Source organism: Anas acuta, chromosome 1, assembly GCF_963932015.1.
Source record: "Anas acuta chromosome 1, bAnaAcu1.1, whole genome shotgun sequence".
Lineage (NCBI taxonomy): Eukaryota > Metazoa > Chordata > Aves > Anseriformes > Anatidae > Anas > Anas acuta.
In genome coordinates, this window is record NC_088979.1 from 134,572,485 (window position 1) to 134,596,563 (window position 24,079).

General features: G+C 46.3%; 1 protein-coding gene across 1 annotated transcript in view; it reads left to right on the forward strand.

Moving 5' to 3' along the window:
* The first annotated feature begins 1,217 nt into the window (after window positions 1–1,217).
* The window catches only part of ETV6 (ETS variant transcription factor 6), a 145,821-nt gene continuing 122,959 nt past the window's right edge, over window positions 1,218–24,079 (forward strand). Inside the window, exon 1 of the mRNA XM_068658443.1 lies at window positions 1,218–1,371. Within this exon, the coding sequence (XP_068514544.1) occupies window positions 1,339–1,371 (33 nt within the window). The 5' untranslated portion in view covers window positions 1,218–1,338. The remainder of the gene's footprint in view (window positions 1,372–24,079) is intronic.

The window sequence follows — 24,079 nt, forward strand, 5'->3', positions numbered from 1 at the left end:
TGTGGACTGAAAATTAAAGTCCCACAGAAAGGTTTGTTTTGCTTTCTTTTCTGCAGGGCTTGCTCTATTTTCAGGGACAAACTCTAGACCGGAAAGTGTGAGCTCCCAAACCCAGATTTCCAGGCCACTACGAGGAGGAAGAACATGCTTTGTTTTATGGTTTTCTCTTCTTGCTCTTGCCCCCCAACACCTCATCCATCTCCCTTTCCTGGGAGAGCTCTGAGAAAGGCAGGAACTCGGTGTCATCTTACAGGCCAGAACGTGGTTACCTTTTGCCTGAATTAGTATCGCTGCCACCAACGCAAGCAAAAAGTTAGGGAATTTCTGGCTAGGGCGTTTATGAAAGGTGTCTCTGTGGGATGGTAAATCCTGCTAAAGGATCCTCCCTGGAGATAAGCTGAGCAGCAGCCTCTCGGTGAGAGGGAAGGAACCCAGCTGGGAGCCTGCTGGAGGTTCAATACAAGCTAACGCACGTCCCTTCTGTGCTGCGCGATGTCCACACGGGGCAAAGCTGAAGGGGAGCTGGCAGCTGAAGCAGCTTTCCCCTCATTGTAGTGGGTGTCGGGCTGGCGGTAACGGCTGGCTCAGCGCCCGCGGGGGCGAAACGGGGGGAAAAGGGGACACCGGGAAACAAGTGGGAAAAAAAAGCAGCGACAGGGGAACAGGCGGCCGAGGGGAAGCCCCGCGGGGGGGGGAACCGGGGGAGGGAACCGGGCCTGCGCCGCGCCCCGCCCCGCCCTTCCCGTGCCCGCCGCCGCACTTCCTGGTGCGGGCCCTTAAAGGGGCCTTGTCGACGGCGGCAGAACAAAGGCTGTTGTTGTCTGCCGCGCACCGCGGGCCGCCGGGCCCCTTTAAGGGGCGGGGCCGGCTGCCGGGAACCGACGTCGCTTGCGGGGATGCGGAACAGGGCAGCGGCGAGGGGGCGGTGAGGGGGGCGGGGCCGGGCGGCGAGGGGGCGGGGCCGGGCGGGACGCCAGGCCCCGCCCCCTCGCCGCCCGGCCCCGCCCTCCCCGCCCGGGCCCGCACACGCACGCAGAGCCCGGGGGCAGCGGGCAGGGGGCGGGCAGCGATCGGGCGCCCCCCGACGAGGGCCGGGGCCGGGGCTCCGGTGGCGGCGCCACCCCCGGGCCGCGCCCGCCGCCGGGCGATGGTGGCGGCGGCGGCAGCAACTTCCCGCTGAGGGGCCGGCGGAGGAGCGGAAATTTGGGGGGGGGGCGGGAGGGAAGGGGGAAGGAAGGGGGAAGGCAAAAAAAAACCACGCACACACACACACACACAAAAAAAAAGAACCGAGAGAACTTCCCCCTGCGCCGCGCTGCGCCGCGCTCCGGCTGAAAGATGTCTGAGGCCGCTGCCCAGTGTTTCATCAAGGTAAAAATAATAATAAAAAACAAACCTTCTGTTTTTTTTTTTTTTTTTAATTTTTTTTTTTTTTTCTTTATTTAAATCATTTTTATTATTTGCGGTCAGTGGGGGGCTCCCCCCGTGCTACCCCCCCGCGCTGTGTTTACGCACGGAGGGCCCTGCCCCGCGCGTGTTCCTTTCATTATCATTATTCTTAATAATAATAATAACAAGATTTTGCCCTTTTCTGCTGTTTTTCCCCCCGCGGCGGCGGGAGGCGGCAGCGGGCGCCCTGCGTGCTCCTTTCCCCCCGCCGCCAACTTCGCGCAAAGTTTTGCTGCCCGGGGACGGGGATGGGATGCGCTCGGCGGCGCTGCCGGGGGGGGGGGCTGGGGCTTCTATTTTATTTCATTTAAAATTATTTTTTCCCTTTCCCCCTGCTTCCTCCCCCTCTTTCCCCTCGCTTTATTCCCTGCCGGTGGCCGTGCCCAGCTCTGGCTGCGGCTCCCGGTGTCAGGAGCGGAGACAATGGGAACAAAACCCGGCTGCCTTTTTTTTTTTTTTTTTTTTTCCCTTTTCTTTTCCATGTGTGCCCAGGAGCCCGCTGGTGGCAGCCCTTTCCCCTCTCCTTCCCCCGGCCGGGCGCTCCCCGTCCTGCCCGTGGCCGCCAGAGCCTCCAGCGGGACGCGAGCACCCGGACGGCTTCGCTGCACGGTGCTTGCCTGCCTGGCTCTATTTTGGGGGTCACGGCGGGTGGCGGCAGCTTGCATTAGAGAGGCACCCAGGTTTGGGGCGGCGTGGGGCCGTGGAGCACCCTCTGTGTCCAACAGCCTAGGCAAATCCCGGTAAATACAAGGTGAAACGTAGCTGCTTGGTTGCTTTTTTATTTTTAATTTTCTTTCTCCTTGGTGGATCCTGTGGGAACATGGGGTGTAGGCACGAGAAGGCGAATGTCATACACAAAAAAAGTAGCGGCGGATGAGTTGTGTTTCCTTATTTTAGAAATGGGGCGTTTTGAAAATAGGAGGCTTGCTTCTGCTCTTACTGGTAATGCTGCTCCTTCCCTAACCCTAAGGTACATAATAGTCTTATCAAAGGTGATTAGCTACCTAGCAGGACAGATACATCTTTTGGAGCCCCGAAATGTTTATATGCCAATTTTTCTTAACATTTAATTAGGCTTTTCTCTGGAGGTTCTCCAAACCCACCTGGATGCGACCCTGTGCAATATGCTGTAGGTGACCGTGCTTGCCAGGGGTTGGACCAGGTGATCTCCAAAGGTCCCCTCCAACCTCAAACCTTCCGTGACTTCATGTTTACATGTCCTGCTGCCTATTTCAAGTGTCGTGCTGAACTTAGTGCAGTCTGAACTTACTTCGTAGCGTGCGTTTTCTTTATGTGCTGACTCTTGCAGCTGTTTGTGTAGAGAGACAGGAACTACCGTCCAGGTGAAGTACTTCAGAGGGTGTCCTGAGGGCCGGGAAAAGCAGAGTAATTGGAATGGAGGAAAAAGTTGAAAGGGGGACAGAGGAGAAAGTGGGGAGAAGTTTTCTTTGGCTTCTTTCCTGGTGATGATTTTAATAGTTTCAAATATGGGAAGTATAAGCTTTCGGACAGAAATGCGTATTTCAGATGGTAACATTTCTTTACCGAGCTGTTTTGGATAACTTTCCCTTCAGTTTTTCACTCACCCCTGGTTTTTGGGGTGCTTGTTTCAGCCAGCCCATGCGGAACCTGGTTGCGATCAGCAGCTGGACTGGAGGGGAGTTGTTGAAGCCATGGTGTGACTGTACAAGTAGGATGCGTTATTTCCCAGCGCGCCAATCCAGCTTGCGCAGCGCGGGGCAGAGGCGGAGGAGTGAGCAGGAGCCATGCTGTGGTGTGGCTGTGCTGCCCTGAGGAGTAGCCAAGTGTGCTGGGAGAGTATTGCAGTGCTTCATTAGGAGCCCGGGCACTGGAAGTGGTGGTGCTGGTGGATGTATTTTGTGTTTTGTTTGTGTTTTTTTTTTTCTTTTCTTTTTCCCCTCCCCTGACGTGGGGCAAGACTGTGTGCAGTAGATTCCACAGCAGCTGGGGTGATGAACCATGGAAAGCTTCGACGAAGGGAGTAAAGGCTAGAGCTCTGTTTATGCTGGGATGCTCCATGCGTGGTCTCCCTATCTACCTTATTAGAGAGGCACTCTAATAAGATTTAGGAAAACTTTGAGGAGGTGAAATTTCGGTATGTATTTAGCTGCTTGCAATCAGTATAAACTTGCAGTAATATCTCGGTTCATGTCAAGTACTTATCAGTGTGTATGTGCAATTGTATATTGATACGTGTTTGCTTTGCGGCAAGTGTGTGTGTGTGTGTTTACTTGCACTAGCTCTTTCTCCAGGAGAAGCACAGGGCTGACATCCCGCTCTTGCCAGCGCTTCGGTGTGTGCGTGCCTTCCTGATGGCAGGCAGCCCCGGGAGCCCCGCTGGCCTGGTGTGGCAGGCAGCAGAGTGTCTGCGTGAAGGGTGTGCAGCTAAGGGAGCAGTCTCTGCTGGCATTCTGGAAATAGCATTTTGGGGCTCAGAGGTTGGCGTGGAGGCAGAGCCCTTGGTGTTGGCTACAACGTCAGGCACTGGCAGGCTTGCTGCTGGGAACTGGTAGGCTTTCGGCTTGTGACATACTCCAGCCTGGGACAGCCCAAGGGCTGTGACTCCAAAGCAGGCTGAGAAGGGAAATGTAGTCTGGTTGTCGTTATTGGATGCCTTTTTTGACCCTGCTGTTGGGATGTTACAGCGGTAGCAAACCTGTTCTCTGCTCCTGAGCCTTAGTAGTTAACAGATACATTATCATATATACTGTCACGATGTTCCCCCAGCTCTCCCTACCATATGAGCAAGTGACCCTTACGGCTTTGCCTCTTGTCCTCCAGCCAAGAGAAACGAGGCATGGGGAGAGCACAAACATCTTGACAAAGGCTTATTACACCAGAGCAAAGGCACACAGGCGCAGGAGCCAGGGCTACAAGCTTGGTGCCTGGACACTGATAGTGATTTTTGTGATCAGTTAGGATCCATGTGGTAATGAGGTCTGTCTAAAACCCCACCTGGAACTTTCTGATTGTAAGGGTCTCTCTTTTTTTTTCTTCCATTGAAATAGTAATACCTTAAGAATATCGCTGTGCTATCATATGGGGGCTCAGAACTCAGCAGGCAAATAGAAGGGTCCCGAAAGCCAATAGTCTCATATGTATAAAGACACACAGTTACTATATCTATAAAATAAACCTGGCACTTTAATTTCCTTAGCCTGATTTACCATGTGACCATACAAACAAGTGTGTTGGCACAAGCGTGGAGTTGTGAGGGAACTAAAACCGGGAATACGCAGGGGCTCGGCTGCTTCAGATCCCAGAGACCAGGGCTTCTCCAAGCCCAAACTCCCCTGCATGTGTCTAGCAGACGTTTGAGCTGTGTGCTTTCTGTGGGCAGCACTGAATGTGTGGAGCTTTCCTGTGAGTCAGGTTTCACAACTGGCTTCCGTGTCGCGTTGCCTTTGTGAAGCTGTGTGCTGGTGGATGTGAGCGCTCTCCCTTGCAGTGAGCCCCTGTGATTGCACAGACCCTGCAGGAGTTGGCACAACCCTGTAGCTTGAGGATTCGTCTCACCAGTGCTCGTTTCAGATTCAAGGATGTACTTTGTAAATGTTTAAAAAAAAAAAAAAAAAAAAAAGGAATAGGGGGGAAAAAAAGACTGCTCATGTAAGCCGAAGGGCAAAGAATCAGCACGGTAGTTGAGCTTTCAACCTTAACTGGCTTCCCCAGATTTTTATTTTTATTTTTTTTAATTTTAAGTAGTGCTTTATGTTTCCTAATATTTCATTAACAGCATGATGTTTTTGTGAATAATTCTCTCCCACCTAAAGCTTCCCATGCTGAGCAGGGACTGTTGAGCACCAGGCAAACAGAATCCTGTTACCCTTAACCATGGATGAGTATCTGTTAGCAGGGAGTACGCTTCTTAATGTTTATTAGTGAACGTGTGTACTAGGAGGCTGATCCTTCTTGTGTTAGTGTCAATGACAAAACTCCCATTAAGTTCAGAGGGTGTAGGACTGAATGGGAGAAGACCAGTTTAGAAGTACGTACGTATTTAACGTCTGATTAATCACTTAACTCCTTGGCACCGGTTAAATTTAATCCCTCTGAAGCCAAATTTTACTAACACAGTCCCAATTAAACACTGGTCATTACTATTCACTGTGTCATTATAGGCAAAGTCAGTTTCCTGGGAGGCAACCCATTAAAGCAGCAGCCCCAATCTGAAATGCCCCAATTAAACAGAGAATACTTTAATGATAATTTACATGTATATTACACCTTGCATCTCAAAGTGCCTTTTGAAGGGAGGTGGCTAAGCAATGCTCTGCTGATAGAAATGGTGATAATCAGGAGGTGAAGCCTCATATGGTTACACAGAAGTAATTGTTCTGCCTTTTAGAAAAGTTATCTGGGTCCTCGAGCGCTTCCCAATGGTAGCTTGCATCCTGAGGTCTTCTGACAAAAGACTTCCATGTAATCTGTGAGAAGGGAGAGCAAGGTCAACCTGTGGTTTTGGCCAGCAGTATGGTTCTCACCTACGCTCCAAAAATTGACTGCTTTTTTTTTTTTCTTTTCTTTTCTTTTAATTGTATGCATTTGCTTTGGAGTTTTAGTGATTCAGTTCCATCAGCTGGGAATCCCCAGAGCAACAGCAAATCATACGCAAGTGCTTCTGAAACTGTTTGCTTTGGCCTTTGCTTTCCCTATCTGTGAAACAGGCATAAAATATTAATGAGCTCACCTCCGCAGGGCAGTGGTGAGGCTGAACGTTGGGAAACAAATGGCATTCATCGCAGACGCCAGCGGTGGGCAGATCCCATTTACTCCTGGCTTTTTAGGTCGCACAGTGTGGGGGGAGCAATGGTGGGTTTTGGGGGGCAGCAGCGGTGGTTGTTTTCTGGCTGTTGGTTCTTCTGGCTGGGTCCCCCCACTACTGCTGAGCAGTGGGGGTACAGCATCGGAGCTCAGTCGCATCTGTAGGCACCTCAGGCATTGCTTGGGGAGAGCTGGCAACACAGAGCGGGCACAGGCATCCTACCGCAGCCAGAGCATCTCTGCTACCTTCCACCATCTCTGCTACCTTCCACCATCTCTCCCAGGACTCCGTAAAGCCACATGCAAAGTGGGCTGTGCACATGGCTGTCCCAGGTGATCTTTTTCCTGGAGGAAGAAGGATGTAGCTTTCTGTTAAATTCAGCAGCAGCTCATGTGCAGATGCTGCTCTTGAAGAAGTTGGGGACCATAGGGTTGTTGTCCTAGGACTGCACTTCTGCACATGGCTGTGAAGTTGTAAAGTGTGCTTGATGATCTCAGGGGTGTGCTGAGGTTAGGCCTGAACAGAGACCAAGCAGGCTACCAAAGCTTCTTGTGCTTCTGACAGCAGAGTTATGGCAATTGATTCTACTATTGGGTTATTTTTTAGGTCTACAACACCAGCCAAACGTAGGCGATGGTGGTTCTGGTGTTGCTGAGCTGTCTTTAGGCAGTGCTTTATTGGAGCACAGAGAACAGCTGTTTGTTTTACCTATTTCTTTAGTAGCATATGGAACTCAAAACTAGGTTATACCGTTGTGTTTCTTTTTTTTTTTTTTTTTTTCCACTTCAAAAATTCCGCTGCTGGCTAGAAAATAAATGTAGAAAACCTTAGCTGAAGTTGAACTTGTTTATGGAATACTTGGAACTGCAGTAAATAAAGGATTTTGAATGGAGTTAAGCTTTTCACTGATAGATGGTATTGCTTCTCCACTGTAATAGCACTGAGCTCCAAAGTGAACTGGGCTTAGCAATTAAGGAAAGCTATAAATGATTCTTCATCTAAATGATTTTCCAAAGGTTATTCCTTGTTAAACTGCATGCAGTTTTCTTTGCTTCAATGTTGTCCTTGTATAGTTTGCAAATAGCGTTACCATTAAGACGGTCTGGAGAGAGGATGGGTGTGAAAGAGAGACGGACACTCACAGTGGTATTTATGTTGGTGTTCTGTGGAATGTTTGCACATGGAAATAAATAGCATTGTAAATCGTTTTTAAGATGTTTATAATGCCAAGAGTAACACTGGGTGTGACCGAGAGAGTTAAATGTTAGTACAACCCCGCAAAAATACTTCAAATGTGACAACCATGCTTTACATGTTAAAATATTAACAGCTGGCTAATATTAAATCCAGAGTTTGGATTTTTAATTCTATAATAAAATAAAATGCTTTTATAAATAGGTGCTATGAGTGTTTTCTTGCTGTGTGGATTTTTTTTATCCCCAGCTAGCCTGGGTAGGATCTGATCAGGCTTGGAAATGATTTATTTTGAAAATTCTTGAGAGTTTAAGCTGGAAGAAGCCAACTGGCACCCAATAAGGAGTATCCTTAAAACTGATGGGATGTAGTAGAGTGGGATTATTTATATAGTTTGTATTTCAACATGCTATGGATGAAGTGATTTTTCCATTATGCTTTCAGTGGCTTCCTCCAAAACATCTATTAACAGAAAGCAGGAATGTTTTCTAAATTGTATGCAATCTTGTGGAAATCCAGGGGCTTGGAGTTCTACCAGATAAATGAAATGTTTAATAGAAACGCCAGAGATAGTACTACTAGAATTTAGAGACATATTTATCCACTTTGTAGGGCCACAGTGAGGCATTCAGCATCTGCAAACCACCTTTTCTTTTTATTTTACTCCTTTTTTTCCCCCACCTAAAAGGGACTTCCAGTAAAAGAAGTTTCCATTGTTGGTGGGGCACAGTGAAACTACTGATGTGCTTGGAGGTCAACTGGAGCAAACCCAATATTACAGCACTGGAATGGAGCTCCTTCCTGCAATCTAGGAATTCATCTGAGGTCTGTGTTGGGATTCCTCCCTATGATTGATATAATTCTGCTTTCTTCTGGTGGCGTAGGCCAGGACAACTTTTTCACTGTACATTGCCCCTTGAATGGTGAGTTCTTACCTTCATAGCTATCCTGTGCTTAAAATTAAAAGCACATGCAGAAACAAGCCTCCTCCAGCCTGTCCTGGGCCTGAGGTTACGGGTGTGTTAGGATGTGAGCAACCAGAGGCTCCGTGGTGAGGCTCCCGCTCCTCAGTGGAGGCCACTGGAAGGTGGGTCCTCTCCTCCTGGCTGTGCCAGTGAGGAATGGCCTGGGGTGTTTCCAGTGGGCACCACTGAGGTGCAGCTTGAAACCCGCAGAGCCACTAGGGTAGCACTGGCAGGTTATCATCAGCTGTTTCACTGCCTTCTCACCGCGGAGGCTCTGATCCCAGCAGCCTCACCCCAGCCCCAGAGGACCAGCACCTTCCAGTTTGGAGCACCGCCGTGCTTGTTTGGACAGCCTGGCTTAGGCATTTGTGGGTGCCAGGGTGAGGGGTGCAGCTGGGGCTGGGGAGCTGAGGAAATGAAGGGCTGAACTGTTTTCACTGAGGGACAAGGATCTTGTCAAGTCCTGGGGTGCAAGGAAGGGCACCAGTTTATATGAGCAGGAGCATTGGTAGATGTAAAACATTTTTCTCAGTTGACAGTCCGAGTGGTTGTGTCACTGTCAAATGACTCGAGCAAATGCGATCTCTAGAAGAGAATTTGGGGAAGAGTGTGGGAGCAGCTTCCAGGGGAAGAAGGTTATGGGCTGTAAAATATTTCATGGCACGTCGCCTGAGATATGTGTGTGTTTCAAGTTGCACAGTAAACAGTGGGCTCAGGCACCACCGAGGTAGTGCTTTAGTAAGCTGGGGTCATCTTACACACCAGCTGAGTCATCAGAGCCGTCCACGACTGACCATGTGCTGGCTGTTATTACCTCCTAACTGGGACAAATTACAACTTCCCGTAAACCTCAAAGCAAGAAGAGAGTGAACTAATAGCACACACAGCCAGCTTGAACCATGCTGATGGGCAGTAGCTGGGTTCTGCAGGGTCAGAGAAGAGGACAGAGGGAAGTATTCCTGTTTATTTCCTTTTCCTCTTGGTAGTTTTAGTTTAGGACTGTCTTCTGATAGGCCTTCCAGAACTGGTCTTGCACCTGGAACCTGATTTTAGGAAACAGTTTTGTGGACAAGCGAAAGAGAAAATAGCTCAGGTTTCAACTGGGGGCCAAACAAGCAATTAAAACCGTAGTAGGAAAGGAACTGAGAGCAAAATAGAAACAATCTGCCTATTACGTTTTAAATCCATGCTGCGTATCAGTTCTTGTTACAGCATGTGTTTCTTGGTTATTAAGAGGGCTTGTAGTGGCACCAAAAAATAAACAGGAATGAGTAGTGAAGTTGCAGGAAAGCCCAGGGAAACTTCCATAGGGGGCAAAGCTACATTGCCTACGACTCACCAGACAACTCAGTTTGGGAAAGGAGTCTGCTGAGGGAGGTATAACAGAGGTCTATAAAATCACACAGTAGTAGTGTATGGGGAATAATTACTTCTGATAGTACACAACTAGAGTAGGTAATGAAATTACCAGCCAGCAAGTTTGAAACGAGTACTTTTTCCCTCTGTGTTAAATTATGGAACTCACTGCTGCAGGATGCTGTGGAGGCTAAAAGTATAAATGGATTTAAAAAGCAGGGTAGATGAACACACATGAAAAAGATGCCAAGTCTGACAGCCTTTAAGGGGAAAAAAAACCTGTCACTACGCTGGAGAAAGATTGATTTTTTTCAGTCTGTTAAGCCTTTTATGAAACAGGCTTCGTGTCTCCTAGAGATGAGATCCCAGGCGAGATAGATGTACTCTGATGGTACATAGGCATGTAGATGCTCCGATGTAAAATTTAGTTTGCTGTAAGACTGGTCTCAAGTAGTTATTTGTCTTCTCTGAATTGTTTCTGAAGTCTTCATCTCAGCCCCCAGCTCTTCATTTCAAGAGCACTTCTGATTCGGGAAGAGAGCTGAGGAAGATTTTGTCTGTGACTCTGAGGGGTTTGTGAAGTCTGGATTGCTAGGAGTAGCAAGAGATTGGTTTTGTTGCTTTAATTATTCAAATGAAGGAGAGGAAAACCTTCAGGGAATACATGGAAGGGGAATTACAGATCAGCATTAAAAAATTGAAGTTTTCTGTTTTTGAGGGAGGGATACTGTTTACTTCTAGGAGCCAAATGTGGGTTGAACTGTACTTTTGCAAAGGTCTCCCAGTTCCCATTATCACCCATGTGAAATGTGTTCCTGAAGCATTAACTCTTTTCCGTGTATGTGACAGATCAAATGGTGTCCCCACTGCAGCCTGCAGGGATTGGCCTAAGAGTAGCTGCTTTCACTACCTGACCAAATGTTGTGAGCAGTGGCTGAACTGTCTCATTTGCAAAGTGCTGTCATATGTACAGTCCTTGCATCAGGCTTGTGCTGCAAGGAGAAAAAATAATTTCCAACATAATTTTTGATTTTGATCCATTTTACATGTGTACTTAGTTCTTTTTCCTAAAGAGAAGCCGATCCACGTTTGTGAAGAGCCATTAAAACGTATTGATGTGCAGCTAAAAATGGCCTGTAACCTAAATTTTGTTCTCCTTTCTGCTAATCTATATGGTGTCCATAAGCATCTGTTTAAGTAATTAGATAGCCTTATACAGACTTAACTAAGACTTACCTTTTTACTAAATGTTTTGATTTTGGAAAATAATTAATGACTTTATTTGATGAACGATCAATTTTTATTTTTTAAAATGCTAGATATGACAGACTGCACATGGCTTTGCAGTGAAATGCAGTTACAAGTGCAACCTTCCCCTAAACACCCCTGGGTGTTAAAAGTAAATATTTTTAAAAATAAAATAAATAAATTGATATTTCCTTTTCATGTATAATTATCTGGTACATTTTGAGGTAATATATCTAATTGATTAAAAACCAAGATTTTCTTAAGCAAATGAAATATTGTCTTTTTTTTTTTTTTTTTAATTACACTGATTGTTTTTTGTCATGCTGACTGTGGGTAGTTAGGGTCTGGCGGCTGGAAGATGTGGCGCTGTACGGAAAGGTGGAGCCCCTCCCTTGATGGACAAGTGGTGCCGAAACCCGGGAAAGCTCCGGGATTCGGGTGAACGGTGGCCGGAGTGGCGGGACCAGCCCGGCGGGGAGGATGCTCCCGGACCAACAAGGAAGATGGAAACCCTTGTGAAGGTCATATCAAAATTGTGGAAGCTCAGCTGAGGAAGCCAGGGGTGCCAGTGGGAAACCAGAGCCTGAGGAAATCTGGGAGAGACCACCGCCATGTGCGCCCCAGTACGGTGCTGAACTAGAAGACGAAGAGTCAGGTGAAGAAGCCTCCGGCGGGAACGGGGATGAAGTGCTAGGTTTGACTAACACGTGGAAATGCGAGAAAGAGAACAGCTGTGGGGGCGACCGGTGAGGAGGTAGAAGCACGAGAGAGGGGCAGAGAGCCGATCAGAACGGCCATCCGAAAAAACGCTCCTGTGGGGCAAACGCCTCGCCGAGAAGGTGGTGGGGTGAGCCACGAGGGAGAGAGTGGCCCGCCCGCAGGGGTGGTGGGCAGGGCCAGGACTCGACAGGAGGGTACCGGAACGTGGAGGTGAGCAGTCAGCCGAGCTCTGACTCCGGATCAGATACCGATTCACGTTCGGAGGAGGAAATGGGGACAGATGGCAAAAATATCCCCAACCGAAATAAAGCTGCACCGCAAGGGGGAGAAATTCCTCTCACGGATTGGAGGAAAATTAAGATTGTGTGCGCCATCCGGGTGCTATCGGCCGTGCTAGCGTTCCCGGTCTGGATGACAGACAGGGGGCAGAGGGTTCACTCACCAACAAACCCTAAGGATGTACAAGCGATTGTTAAAGCCATTGTGGATAAAGGGCTTCATTCTGCAATGGTTTCCACCCTCATAGATGGTGTTTTCAGGGGAGACGACATGCTCCCGTTTGATATAAAACAAACTTGTCGACTGATCTTTGATGGGGGGGGGGATGATCGTTTTTAAACAAGAATAGGACAACTGTATGAGACTACTGGCCCAAGTAACTGCGGCGGATCACCCACTGTATGGCTGTAGCCTGCAGCGGCTAATGGGTATGGACCCAACAGTGATCACCCCCCAGGCGCAAGCCCAGGGCCTGTGGGCCCATTAAGTTATGGCAACTTGTGTGGCCAGAGAAGCTCCAAACAGCCAACACGCCAACTTCCAGTGGAAAATGCAGCCTCAAGGAACGATCAACTCGTCTACTATCTGCCAGATCACAGTGGATTGGGCGCTGGCACCAGTTCGGCGCATTGACCCGACCACGACTCAGAATAAAACTAATGAAAACTGAGTTTCTGTTCACAGGAACAGATCATCGGACACCCCCGTAATCTGTATACCCCGGTGACAAGAGAGGACAGTAAGTCAGCAAGCGTCCTATCTGCCAGTGTGGAACTCTCAGGCTTAGAATGCACACAACAGCGAAGCGGCCTCCGTGGGTGGGGGGCTGCGATGCCTTTGTGTGATCTTATCTTTGGACCTTGTATAGTAAATAAGCTTGTGTTATTTGTTAAAAGTTGGTTAGAGAAAGTTAATATTATGTTGGTAGAACACCAACAACTACTTTAAGAGTGTATTTACTCAGGGTTACCAGTTACCTCCTAGTTTTCTCCTGGTTATTGTGCCTTATGTTTTCTAGTTAAGTTATGATGTCTACGTCTTAAGATCGTTATATTTTAGCTAATTTGGTTGTGCATAGGGAGGGGGGAAATGTGGGTAGTTAGGGTCTGGCGGCCGGAAGATGTCGCGCGGTACGGAAAGGTGGAGCCCCTCCCTTGATGGGCAGTAGCGCGTGGTCTGTGCCGTAAGCAAGCAGAAGTGACGTTATGGGCCTCGGGTATATAACCCCATGTGACTCAACAATAAACGCCATTTGCCATCCACCACATTGGTGTCTGTGAGCCGATGGACCGAGCGGCCTGGGGTTGGTCGCCGTGCCGTTCCTGAACCAGGTCGCCACTGCCCTCTGAAGGCAACAGCTGATTGAATATTAGTAGATTTTGCTCCCTCACCCTTCATGTTTATTTGTTGACTGGAGGAAGAAAACAAGCTTTCAATTTCTGCGTTTCCCAGGTTTGGGTGAACCAGTTGTTGGGATGAGATAATTGACTAAATTGAAAGAAGGAAATATTCTCTCTGTACCCGTTACTAAAAGGTAGCTTGGCTCTTTGGCAGGCCTAGGCTCTAGGTGGATGGCAATGGGTCCCACTAGTTCAAGTGGCGTGACTTCTGTTCTTTGGGATAGCTCTGTACTTCAGATTTACTTTGAAATTATTTTCTTTATTATAGTTGTGACTGGGTCTCAATACACTTCTTTAGTTTCACGTTTAAATGAAGGGCCTTAGAAAAATTATATGTGTTTAGCCATAATGCCTTGGTGGATTTTGAAAACAGCATTAGTCAGAAGGTCCTTCTGGCCTCTGTAAGTTATCTTCTATTGTGATTTTTCATCTAATGCTTTAGTGGTAAGACCAATCATGAGCAATGTAGGTCTGAAGCAGTAGAAGATCAGCGGACGTTAGGGGTATTTCTCCAGTTTAGCATCAATGTTTGGTTTTGCAGACAATGGGGAAAGCAGTGATAAATGTCAAACAAGCTTCCTGGTTCCAAATTAAACTGAAAAAAAAAAACAAAACACAACCTAACAAGGCTTTGAAAGAATAGGTTTTAACTTGCATCCCATAGTACAGGTGTCTGTATGCTTTCTAAGGTACTTGAAAAACTCCGTTAGTTGAGTGTTTTCATGCATGTGGTGTTACAGCCAGTTCCTTATGAGGTGGGGAGCTATGATTGCCCTGCTTCACGAGTAAGGAGCTGAATGGCTTCACATAGTTTCTTGGTACTTAAAGCTGCAGTAAAATAATGCCATGCTCTCAGAGCACAGTCTCCTTGGGTCCCTTGCCTGCATCCTACCCGGGACTCCCCTGTCGCTCTTTGCTTGGCAGATCATGCAGTGCTCAGGGTGGCCTGCCCCATCACTCATGGTCTCCCTTCCTGCTTACTGGGGTGAGCACCAAGAGAGTATCTTGTGGTCCTGCTGCTCCTCCCCAGGTGGCAAAGAGCTGTACTGCCATTGTTTCAGCTAGTCAGAGAGAAGGCAAACTTAAATGTTTGTGAAAGAGAGGGCTACTTTCCTTTGGTCTGGAGTGGATTTTCATAATCCCCTATGGATTTATATTTGAAAAATAGATGTTTTTGTTCAGAATTCATCACTGTGAGCTTTCTGAGACAGCTTTTTTGATATAGACTTGAGAGCTCTATAAAAATTGTTCACCTGCAGGTTTTTCTAGATGTATGCTGGTGCTGATGAAAGTCCATGTGAGCAATGCTGTACTTCAGGGTTGGAACTTATGTCTTAATTTCCAACAGAGCTCCCCTCATATGCAGCTCAAAGCCTATCTGCCTTCACAGCTACAGACATAAACGCACTCAGCACTGCTGCAAGATGCAAGCTTTGACATGGGGTGGCTCTCCACGCCTGTATAGATAGGTAGCTGAACCGAACACAGATTGGGTACTATATATACATTAAGCTATGGGACTGTAACAGTTTTCTGGAGTTAGTGGAGGAAGGAAAACATAAGCCAGGAAAATAGGGTGGGATTGAGAATAAAGGATTTAAGAAGTAAAGGGAATAAGTTTGCTGTGACAGCAACTACAAGCACTTGGGCTCATGGCAAGCTCCCCTGAAAATCATGAAAATTTGCTCTGGAAGGAATTTCTCTCTAGAGACAGAGAGAAGCTGAATTGGCAATGATTTTTCTCGTCATAGGAGAAATCAATTGTATGAGATCTTCCTATGAACTAGGAGGATCAAATGGAAGCATCCAATAGTTTTAAACAGAAGAAAGGTTTTTTTTGTTGTTTTTTTTGTTTTGTTTTTTTTTTTTTTCTTTGCACAATGTACAGTGAGGCTACAAAATTTTGTAGAAGTACAGAAGTTGCAATGTAGGGTCAAACAGGAGACCATTTTCAAAAGACAGCTCATACTAGATGGATCTATGTGGGACCATTAATTGCAAAGGTAAAGACACAGGCCTTTGCTCAGAAAGCCCTGGACCTGTAGATTGCTGGGGGAGCGTGCAACAGGGTTGTTCTTATGCTCTTTTCATGAGCATCTCCTACTGGATGTTACTGGAGATCTGGTACTAGCCTATAGAGACCTTTGGTGTGACCAGAACTACTGTTTTTCTGTTTTTGTTTAGGCCTTTCGTATTTGGGTGCTGTGCTGATACCTCTGACAAGTGAAAAAACAGTAGTGGAGAAAACCACTCGTGAATCAAGCCTTCTGCTCTGTTTTTTGCTCTTGTCGTGGTGTTTCCTCAGCAGAGGCAACCTGACCATTTGAAATTCATGAGGAGAATGTTCTCCAGATTAGGAAGGACTTCTCAGTGAATGTCGTTCTAGAAAACTCTTGGGGATTTTCCTGTCCTCGATTCTCCTCCTGGGCTGTGATGCCATTTGTTGGCATAAAGCACTTTGACCTGTCTTATTTCCGCAGGTTTTTCCCAAGATTTGGCTGACAGAGAATGGAAAAATAATTAGATTCTTAGATCATTCAAATGCTACATGCAGTGTCAGCCACACCTCTTCTGATGGTTGATAAGAGACAAGTGAACACGGTTCTTTGCAAGATGAGGGTATGTTTGTTTGGATGACACAAACATGCCACTGTGTGACTGTGTCGCTGATGAACAGGTGTTATACAATACGGGGACAGCTCCAGCACTTCCATTAATCTGCTCCATCAGCGTGCCTGCAGCCTGCTTTGGAGTGACTATCTTAATTTGGTAGTTCAATCTCTTTGCCTTTCGTTCCCTGACTCTTCTTTTCAAGTTCCTAATAGCTGAGAAAATTGAGGAGGAAGTGTTGTTTACTGAGTGCCTGGACTTCGTTTTTTCTACTCATAATGATTAAGAAATGAGTAAGCTGGCAAACAGGATCTTCTCATGGGACCCTATATACACAAAATGTTTTCCATCAGTGCAAGTGAACTATTTCTCAAACCATTGTTGTCCTGTGCTAATGCGGTTAGCTGGCAATTAAAAAACTAGAAAGGTGAGCTGACTGAAACAGAAGAAGAAGAAAAGCCCTGCAAATATTTGTGTCCTCTGTCAAGCCCTGCATCTGGAGTGGTGTGCCACAGCAGACAGGTAACAGAGCAGCAGTGCATATGTGCTGTCTGTATGTGCTGTACAACCTGCTTGCGTTAAACTGCCTCCTGAAGTGCTCTCCCCCTGCACCAGCCTGATGGTCCCTACAGGGACAGGCTCCTCCTTGGCTCTTCCAAGCCCTGGCTGTACACAGAACCCAAATGTCTGAAGACATTATACGCACTACCAATGCACAGAAACAAAAGCAGAAGTTACCAAAAGTCTCAGGTAGTTGAGGGAATTGTTTTCCCAGTGTTAAACACAAGCAAAAGTGGATTAAAATATGTCCATGTACTACATACCAAGTCACACTTACGTTTTCCTGCCTCAGTGTGTGAGCACAGTAGTAATATGATCCTGTGACCAAGGAGCATATTATTTGCCCAGGTATTGTTGATGATCTTTAATATCCGACTTCTGATAGCCTAGCTAATTGCACTCAACTTTTTAACTTTTTGTTTTCCTACTCAGCCTTAGGCTTTGGGTATCACTGTTGTTCAAGGCATCACAGAACTGGGTGCTGAAACACCAGCTGTGGACAAATGAGCATTTGACTATGCACTCTCAAATGCAACTCTATTTTTAGGCTGGGTGAAGCAGGGCTACATTTTCTAATGCCAGCCTTTTTCAGCTTTCAGCCTTCTCCTTTCTCAGATTTCCAAATGGATAGTCTGTTCATTCACGCAACAGTCTCTATGCTGTGTTTTTCTTCAGGTTTGTACCTCAAGTTTTACCTCTCCTTTAACGTCACTGGACCCCAGCCCTGAAAAGTGGTGGTGACAAGACTAGTGGGAAAACACAGCCCTTGAAGATTGCAAAGTCCGTCCTTTTGTTGTTCAAGTCATTTGAAACAGGAGCTAAATAATATGGCTGGCTTTAAAAAGCAGACATATTCTAATCTGATCTTTTCCAGTGGAAAAAAGGCTAACACAAGTGTTTGATAATCTACATGGCAGTACACAATGGTAAACTGGGATTGGTTTAGACCATTAATGGAAAGTACCTTAACTTTGATTTCTTAATGTTGCGTCAGCTGAAAGGGTAATCATAGCCTTTCTGACTTCCCACTGCTGCTGGCTTGCCTAGCATCTGCCTGAAATGAAAGGGCAGCACGTGGATTTCAGTGTGCAGAAGTAGCAGGCTGCTCGCGTGGCCAGGTCGTTAACTTATTTCCCTCCGGTCCTGGGCCTCGCTGCTTTCCATTGTTCCTTCTGCTGGGTGTGGGCTCGTTAAGAAGCCCTGGAAACCAAGCATTTTTCCAGGCGCAAGTCATTTGTGCCAAGACACCTGATTCTCTCAGGGCCAACTAGTGTTTAGCCTCCTCTTTTGAGTCTTGAATGTTCTGTCAATTCCCTTTTCAGAGGGTAAGGGCATTCTGTCATGAGTCTGCCATGACTCTGTCAGTGTAAAAGTGCACGTAGGAGGTCACAGGCTATCTTGTCAGGCTATGCCGTTAAGCTGTTCAGTGAGGGCCTCTATGTAGAACTGTTTTCTTTTGAAGCATAGTAGGATTTGGCACTGTTAGAGGTGAGGCACTTCAAGACTGTGAAGAAGAGTCCTGCTCAACATGTAATGAGGCAAGTGAAAACTGTGGCTTGGTCAGGGGTCCTGGATCTTCATCCTGCACTGGACCTGCAGGTTCCTGAATTCTTTTATGGTGTGGCTATATGATACCATTCCTTCCTGCCTCAGGTGGAGTCAGAAAATCATTAAGGTTGGAAAAGACCTCCAGGGTCATCTGGTCCAAACCCCCGCCCTCCCCCCCCCCAATATTACCCACTAAACCACGTCCCTAAGCACCACGTCCAACCTTTCCTTGAACACCCCCAGGGACATTGACTCCACTGCCTCCCTGGGCAACCCATCCCAATACCTGACTGCTCTTCCTGAGAAGGAATGTCTCCAAATTTCCAACCTGAACCTCCCCTGACCCAACTTGAGGCTATTCCCTCTTGTCCTAGATGTAGATGTCCAGATGTCCATAGATGTTCCTGCGAAGGGATATTTGCACATGTCCAGCTTGAGGCTGATGTGAAGCTGGTTGCTTCTGCGCAGGCTTTTTACCTTTTTTTAAAGGCACTACAAAAGTGCGCCGTTGCTATTTTGCTGAAGAAGTAGTTTGATGAGGACCTCGGTGCAGGATAAGGCGATAGCACCCTGGAAGATCTTGTCCCACCTTTTCTCTTTCTTTTCCCTTGGGCTGGCACAAAAGTTTGGGTGGATGTCTGCTGGATAGAGCAAGAGACCAGGATTAAAGTGGACAGTGTGTGCTATCATGAGGCAGAGAGCAGTGTGGAGGTGGGAACGAGCAGCTGGGAACGTGTGGAGGGCAGGGCACATTTTTTCTGTGGTGTTGTTAGTTGATTTGGGATTAAAGTGCTGATGAAACACAGAGCAAGGCTTTGGCCAGATGTGTGTTACCTGGAATTAGAAACAAAGCTTGTAAAGACTCCCACCTGCTTTCTTTATGAGGACCGTCCCTTCAGGCTAGATAGAGTAGCTCCAGGAAGACTGGTCACTGTTAGCTTTTGGCTGTTAAAACACAGTTCCGTGTTTGCTGAGAAACCAATTCTCCTCTCCTTACGCCAGCAGACACCAAGCATCTGAAACAGCATGGGTTGTTCTTCTAGTGTGAAGGGGAGAGCTGTTGCCTGGAGGTATGAGCGAGCCTTCTGGTATCAGTGAGGCCCCACTGCTGTCATCTGCAGGCTTCCAACTGTGCAGTGGCTTGCTTTGCATTTCTGCACACACCTTGACCGTGGTGTTTGGGTGTAATTGTAGGAGAATGCTGCTTTAATACAAGGAAGATGTGCATGTATCAAGTCTTCAGAGATGGACTGAGAACTCTGAATGCCAGCCCCCCACACGTTATGATTGCAAATTTATGCTGCTCTGTAGTGCTGGTGCTGACAGACAGTCTGGACCTGCTTAACCATGTGTCAGAGCGTGAAGCCTCTCTGGGTCAGGGGAGGAAGTTCATCCCATGCGCCTAATCTAGAGGTCATTTCAGAGTTTCAATTATCTATTAAAATTGCGTTCCTGAAACATGCAAACACGGAAATGATACGTTCGTTCAGCTTGTAAACACTAGCTCTTCATGATCCACACTCATCACAGCTTTCCTGGGAACTCGATAGATGCCTTGTGTTGGCTTTGGCATGAAAGGAATTTGACATCCTCTCTATAGAAAACAAGGGCAGCTTATAGATTTTGTTTTATTTCTTTTATGTTTTATATGCTGGCCTTGTGACACGGTTATAAAAATATACCAGGTTGGCACGTATACTTTGTTGTCCTTGACAGGAAGAATAGGCTTAGGTTAAAGGTACTGTACAGAGATATGGGAGGTTTTAGTTCAGTCCCTGCTCTGCCGCTGCATGCTCTGTGTCCTTGAAATCATTTAGTGTGATTGCCCCTCTATAAAGTGCAATGCCTATCAAAATGCAATCTGATCAAGGGTAGAAACTTCTTGTGCCTCTGTAATATGAACAATTAGTAATGATCTTGCTGTAACCCTTACTGGGATGATTTTTTGACTATAATCCTACATTGTGGGATTATAGTCAGTAAGACACAGGGTCTAACAGTACCTGGGTATGATTCTTGGTCAGTTCACTTTTTGTGTTTTAAACCTTCTGTTTTGAACTGTCTGAAGACTCACAAAGATACTATTGTATTTGTTCACATGTGAAAGGAGGCCTGAGCCATGGCTAGGATAATAACTTAAAATTTAACAAAAATTATGCTGTGCACATTTTAGTATTAGAACTGCTGAGCATCAGTTTGTATTACCCCAGCACTGGAGATTTGGTTAGATTATAGTAAAACAATTCCTTCCAGCTGGTAGGAGCTTAGATTATCATTGTGGTGAAGACTTGAAAAATTATCCTACCTCTTTGAGAGTTACTTGAAAAACTGAAAAAAAACCACTTCTGCAGCTAAAGGAGGAGGGAAGTCACTCTTAATAACACAGGTATTTACCAGAGATTAGCAGACAATATTTTAGTGGACATGATCCCTGTGCTCCACTGACTTAAGAGGTTTTGACTGAAGCCTGTAGTGGTAATTGATCAAGGGATAACTAATAACAGAAAACTTACTGTTAGGCAGTGGCACTAGCTATACTGAAAGCTAGTCAAGAGACAGATTTTATGTTACACAGGTGACATCACTGCTTCTAAATTAATTCATCTTCCAAAATTCAAACATATGATGAAAAAAAAGTCATTGGTTAAGAAAGCTTGGATATCAGGTCAGATTCCTAGGTATTTGTTAAGGAGATTTGTTGAGGAAATTCAGTTTGTCTATTTATTTTTATTTATTTTGAGTTACTCTTGTACAGAGCAGAATGGAATTCTGAGACAAGACACTGATTCATTCTTCAGCTGTTCTTCCTGACTCAGCTTAAGGAAGTTGACTGAAACATCACCTTTCTCTCAGAAAGCAGACCTGTTTTCTAATAGACAGTTTCTCATTAGCTCTGCAGATGATGGCACCAACAACAACAAAAATAGGAAATTGTGGTACTAAGTAGCTTTTCTAATTTAATTTTTAATGTATGAATTTGAAGGCCAGAGGGCCAGTAGGAAGCCACAAGAGGAGTCCATTGCATCTTTTTAATCAGTGTTTTGCATCCTACCCATGGCACCTGCATGGCAGGCAGATGACAAACCCTGTGTTGTTTTATTTTGTTTGTTTGTTTTGTTGTTCTTGCCCCGCAGCCCAGCTAGTTGTGCATATTTCATGTCCAGTCTCAAGTGAGGCTGGTGACCTCCTGAAACTGTGCAGGTGTTGTGTCTCTTGAGCTGGCTTGATGTCTCTGTCCAACAGGCAGCCTGCTTGGGCAAGGGGTGATTCGCTGTCTGTTCCTGCTCTCATACATTGGGCAGCAGCCTTTCTGCCTGATGCTGTTGCTTCTCTGCAGCTACAAGAGGTAGCTTGCTCTCTGATCACCTGCCTCCTCCCCAGCTCAAGATTTTACAACTTGAAGACCAACAGATCTTAAGGCTGACCTTGACTGGATGAGTCAGCTCTCTTTGATGTGTGTGCACTGTTGATGGGAGAGAAAGAAGGCAGGGACGCACGCTGGCTGTGATACAAGGCTGCTTTATGCTGCCCCACCTCAGTGCATCACATGAAGGCATCTTTTCCTTCCAGACCTCTGAACTTCCTGCAAGTTGGAAAACTTGGCTCACAGACTTTGACAGATTGGATTTGTTGTTTTTTTTTTCCCTCTCAATTCAGAAGGGGGGGCTCCTGTGAAATGTAAAACATTCAGGAGGTCTCTCAGACAAGTATGAAATTGATGCAGCAGCTATTGATTACTTGGGTGAGCTGCTATCCACTTGTCTTCCATTCACAGAATCACAGAAGTGTTTGGGTTGGAAGGGACCTCTGAAGTTCATCTAGTGCAAACCCCCTGCCACAGGCAGGGACACCATCTACTAGATCAGGTTGCTCAAAGCCCCGTCCAGCCTGGCCTTGAACATTTCTACTCATTCATCTGGCTGTTATTCTTGTGTGTATTGTGATTGGAAGAAATCTCTGATGTTTAAATCACTTTCTGGTATATTTACAGTGCTTGTCTGTATTGTTTTTGTCTCTGGTCCTATCTCAGAGAAATGATTCTCTTCTCCTACTCCTCCCCAATCACTTTGCACCTTTTAAAGGTACCTTGGTGTGAAGGCAGACTGGTAGTATTGCAGACTTGTTTGACGTGGATGGAATGAAAACTTATACCAGGCAGTGAAGAGGTCCAGTGCTGAATGATTTTGTTTTCTTTAGCTTAGGAAAGAAAGGAAGCCTTATCTAGAAGACGTGGCTATTAACAAATAGCCATTAGCTCTTGGAACACTGTAATTATCAGAGAGAACTCCTAATGATCTGAAAGAGAGGTGTGTTTTGTTCTTTTTTTTTCTTTTTTCTTTTTCTTTTTTTTTTTTTTTTTTAAGATGAAAGCAAATAATGTAAAAGTGGAAATGCTTGATTTAGAAACATAACATCCATGCTAGCCCTGCTGAATGACTGTGTGTTGCCCTCCATGCTTCTCTGAAATACATCCTACAAGCACTGTTGTCTCACCAGTAGTGCCTGTTAAGGGACAGTGGCTCTGTCCTGGCTGTTGACTTCCAAGGATTACTCCCTTCCTCTTCCTTTTCTAGGCTAAAGTAGAAAATTTTTGCCACCTTGTTTGAGAACAGGCACTTTCTGAGCCTTCAGACTTCTGATTCACAGAATCTGCATCCCTATTCAGTTATTTGAGCAGCTGGACAGAGGATTTTGGAGCTGCCCCTGCTGCTTATGTTTCTGAGAATCTTTTTTTGTTGGATCCATCCTTGAATTAGAGCACTGCTCAAGCAATGTTATTGTGCAATTACTACTTGGGACCAGTATAGCAGACAAGGAAAGGTGTGTGTATGTGTGTGGGAGGATGTTTTCAGCTCTGTAAGTAATAACCTCCAGCTCTTCGTGGGTCATTCTTTCTGTCCTTTCCCCTTACCACCAAAGACCGTTTCTGCATGTTCTGCTGGGGGGCTGAGGTTTTCTCTGGAAGTTAGGTGCCAATGTGAGCTTTAGCAGGAGGTGGTTGAAGTGCTGGGGGAGGGAGCTCCTTCTGAGCATCTTCTCTTTCCTGTGGGATATCCCTGTGAAGAACTGCTGGTTCTTAAATGCCTTGAGAAAGGGCAGAAGGATAGGTTCCTGGAAGAGTTTTCATTGCCCACGGGACCCCGGAGGAATTTTGCGTGTGCTTGTAGCCATTTTGTGGTGAGTACAAATGTGCCTTGCTCTGTGCTTCTTGGAACTGTGGCTTGTTTACCAGTTACATCTCAAGTAGCGGTGCTGCACGTTTTGGTGTACCATTCTTGACTCCCACAGTCCTGCAGTTGTGATGGATTTTTGGCCACCTGTGGTTTGAAGCAGTGTTGCTGGGGACTGTGTGTGTGTGTGTAGGAATAGCAGATTAGAAAATGAGAGGTTGGGAAGCTCAAAGAGCTTCCTGAAAGTGTGGGAGTACAGGGCAGAGAAAGGAAGAGAAATCTTTTTGAAGCTATATCAGTTCTTTACACGGACAGGAATAGCAGACAGAGCATTTTGACAGAGTGGCCTGAGGATAAACGTAGTCATGTGGCAAAGCAGTAGCACTGTAAAAATCACCACTGTCCACTAGCAAAGCATACTCTTCCAACGTGAGTGTAGTTTTACTAGCATGGCTGTGTCCATGGAGTGCACTTCTAGCATCATGGTAGATCTGCACATGCCTGTTGTGTATGGGCAGCCCTTCTAAATGATGGAAGAGGTTTGAGGGGGAGCTCAGATCACATCCCGTGACATACACTGTACCTGGGAGGAGCTCTGAGATAGCTGGGTGTTCTCCTCTTGCAGATCTATAAAGTGTATGGTTTGTCAGGCTGGGTACCGGTCCATCAGTGTTAGTTAGCATCCTTCCTCCAGCCTCTGTAAGATAAGAAGGGCGGTACTCCTTGCCTTTAAGCCAGCTGTGTCAGGTATTGGATGCATAGTGTGTTGATGGGACAGTGGAGGCTTGCTTT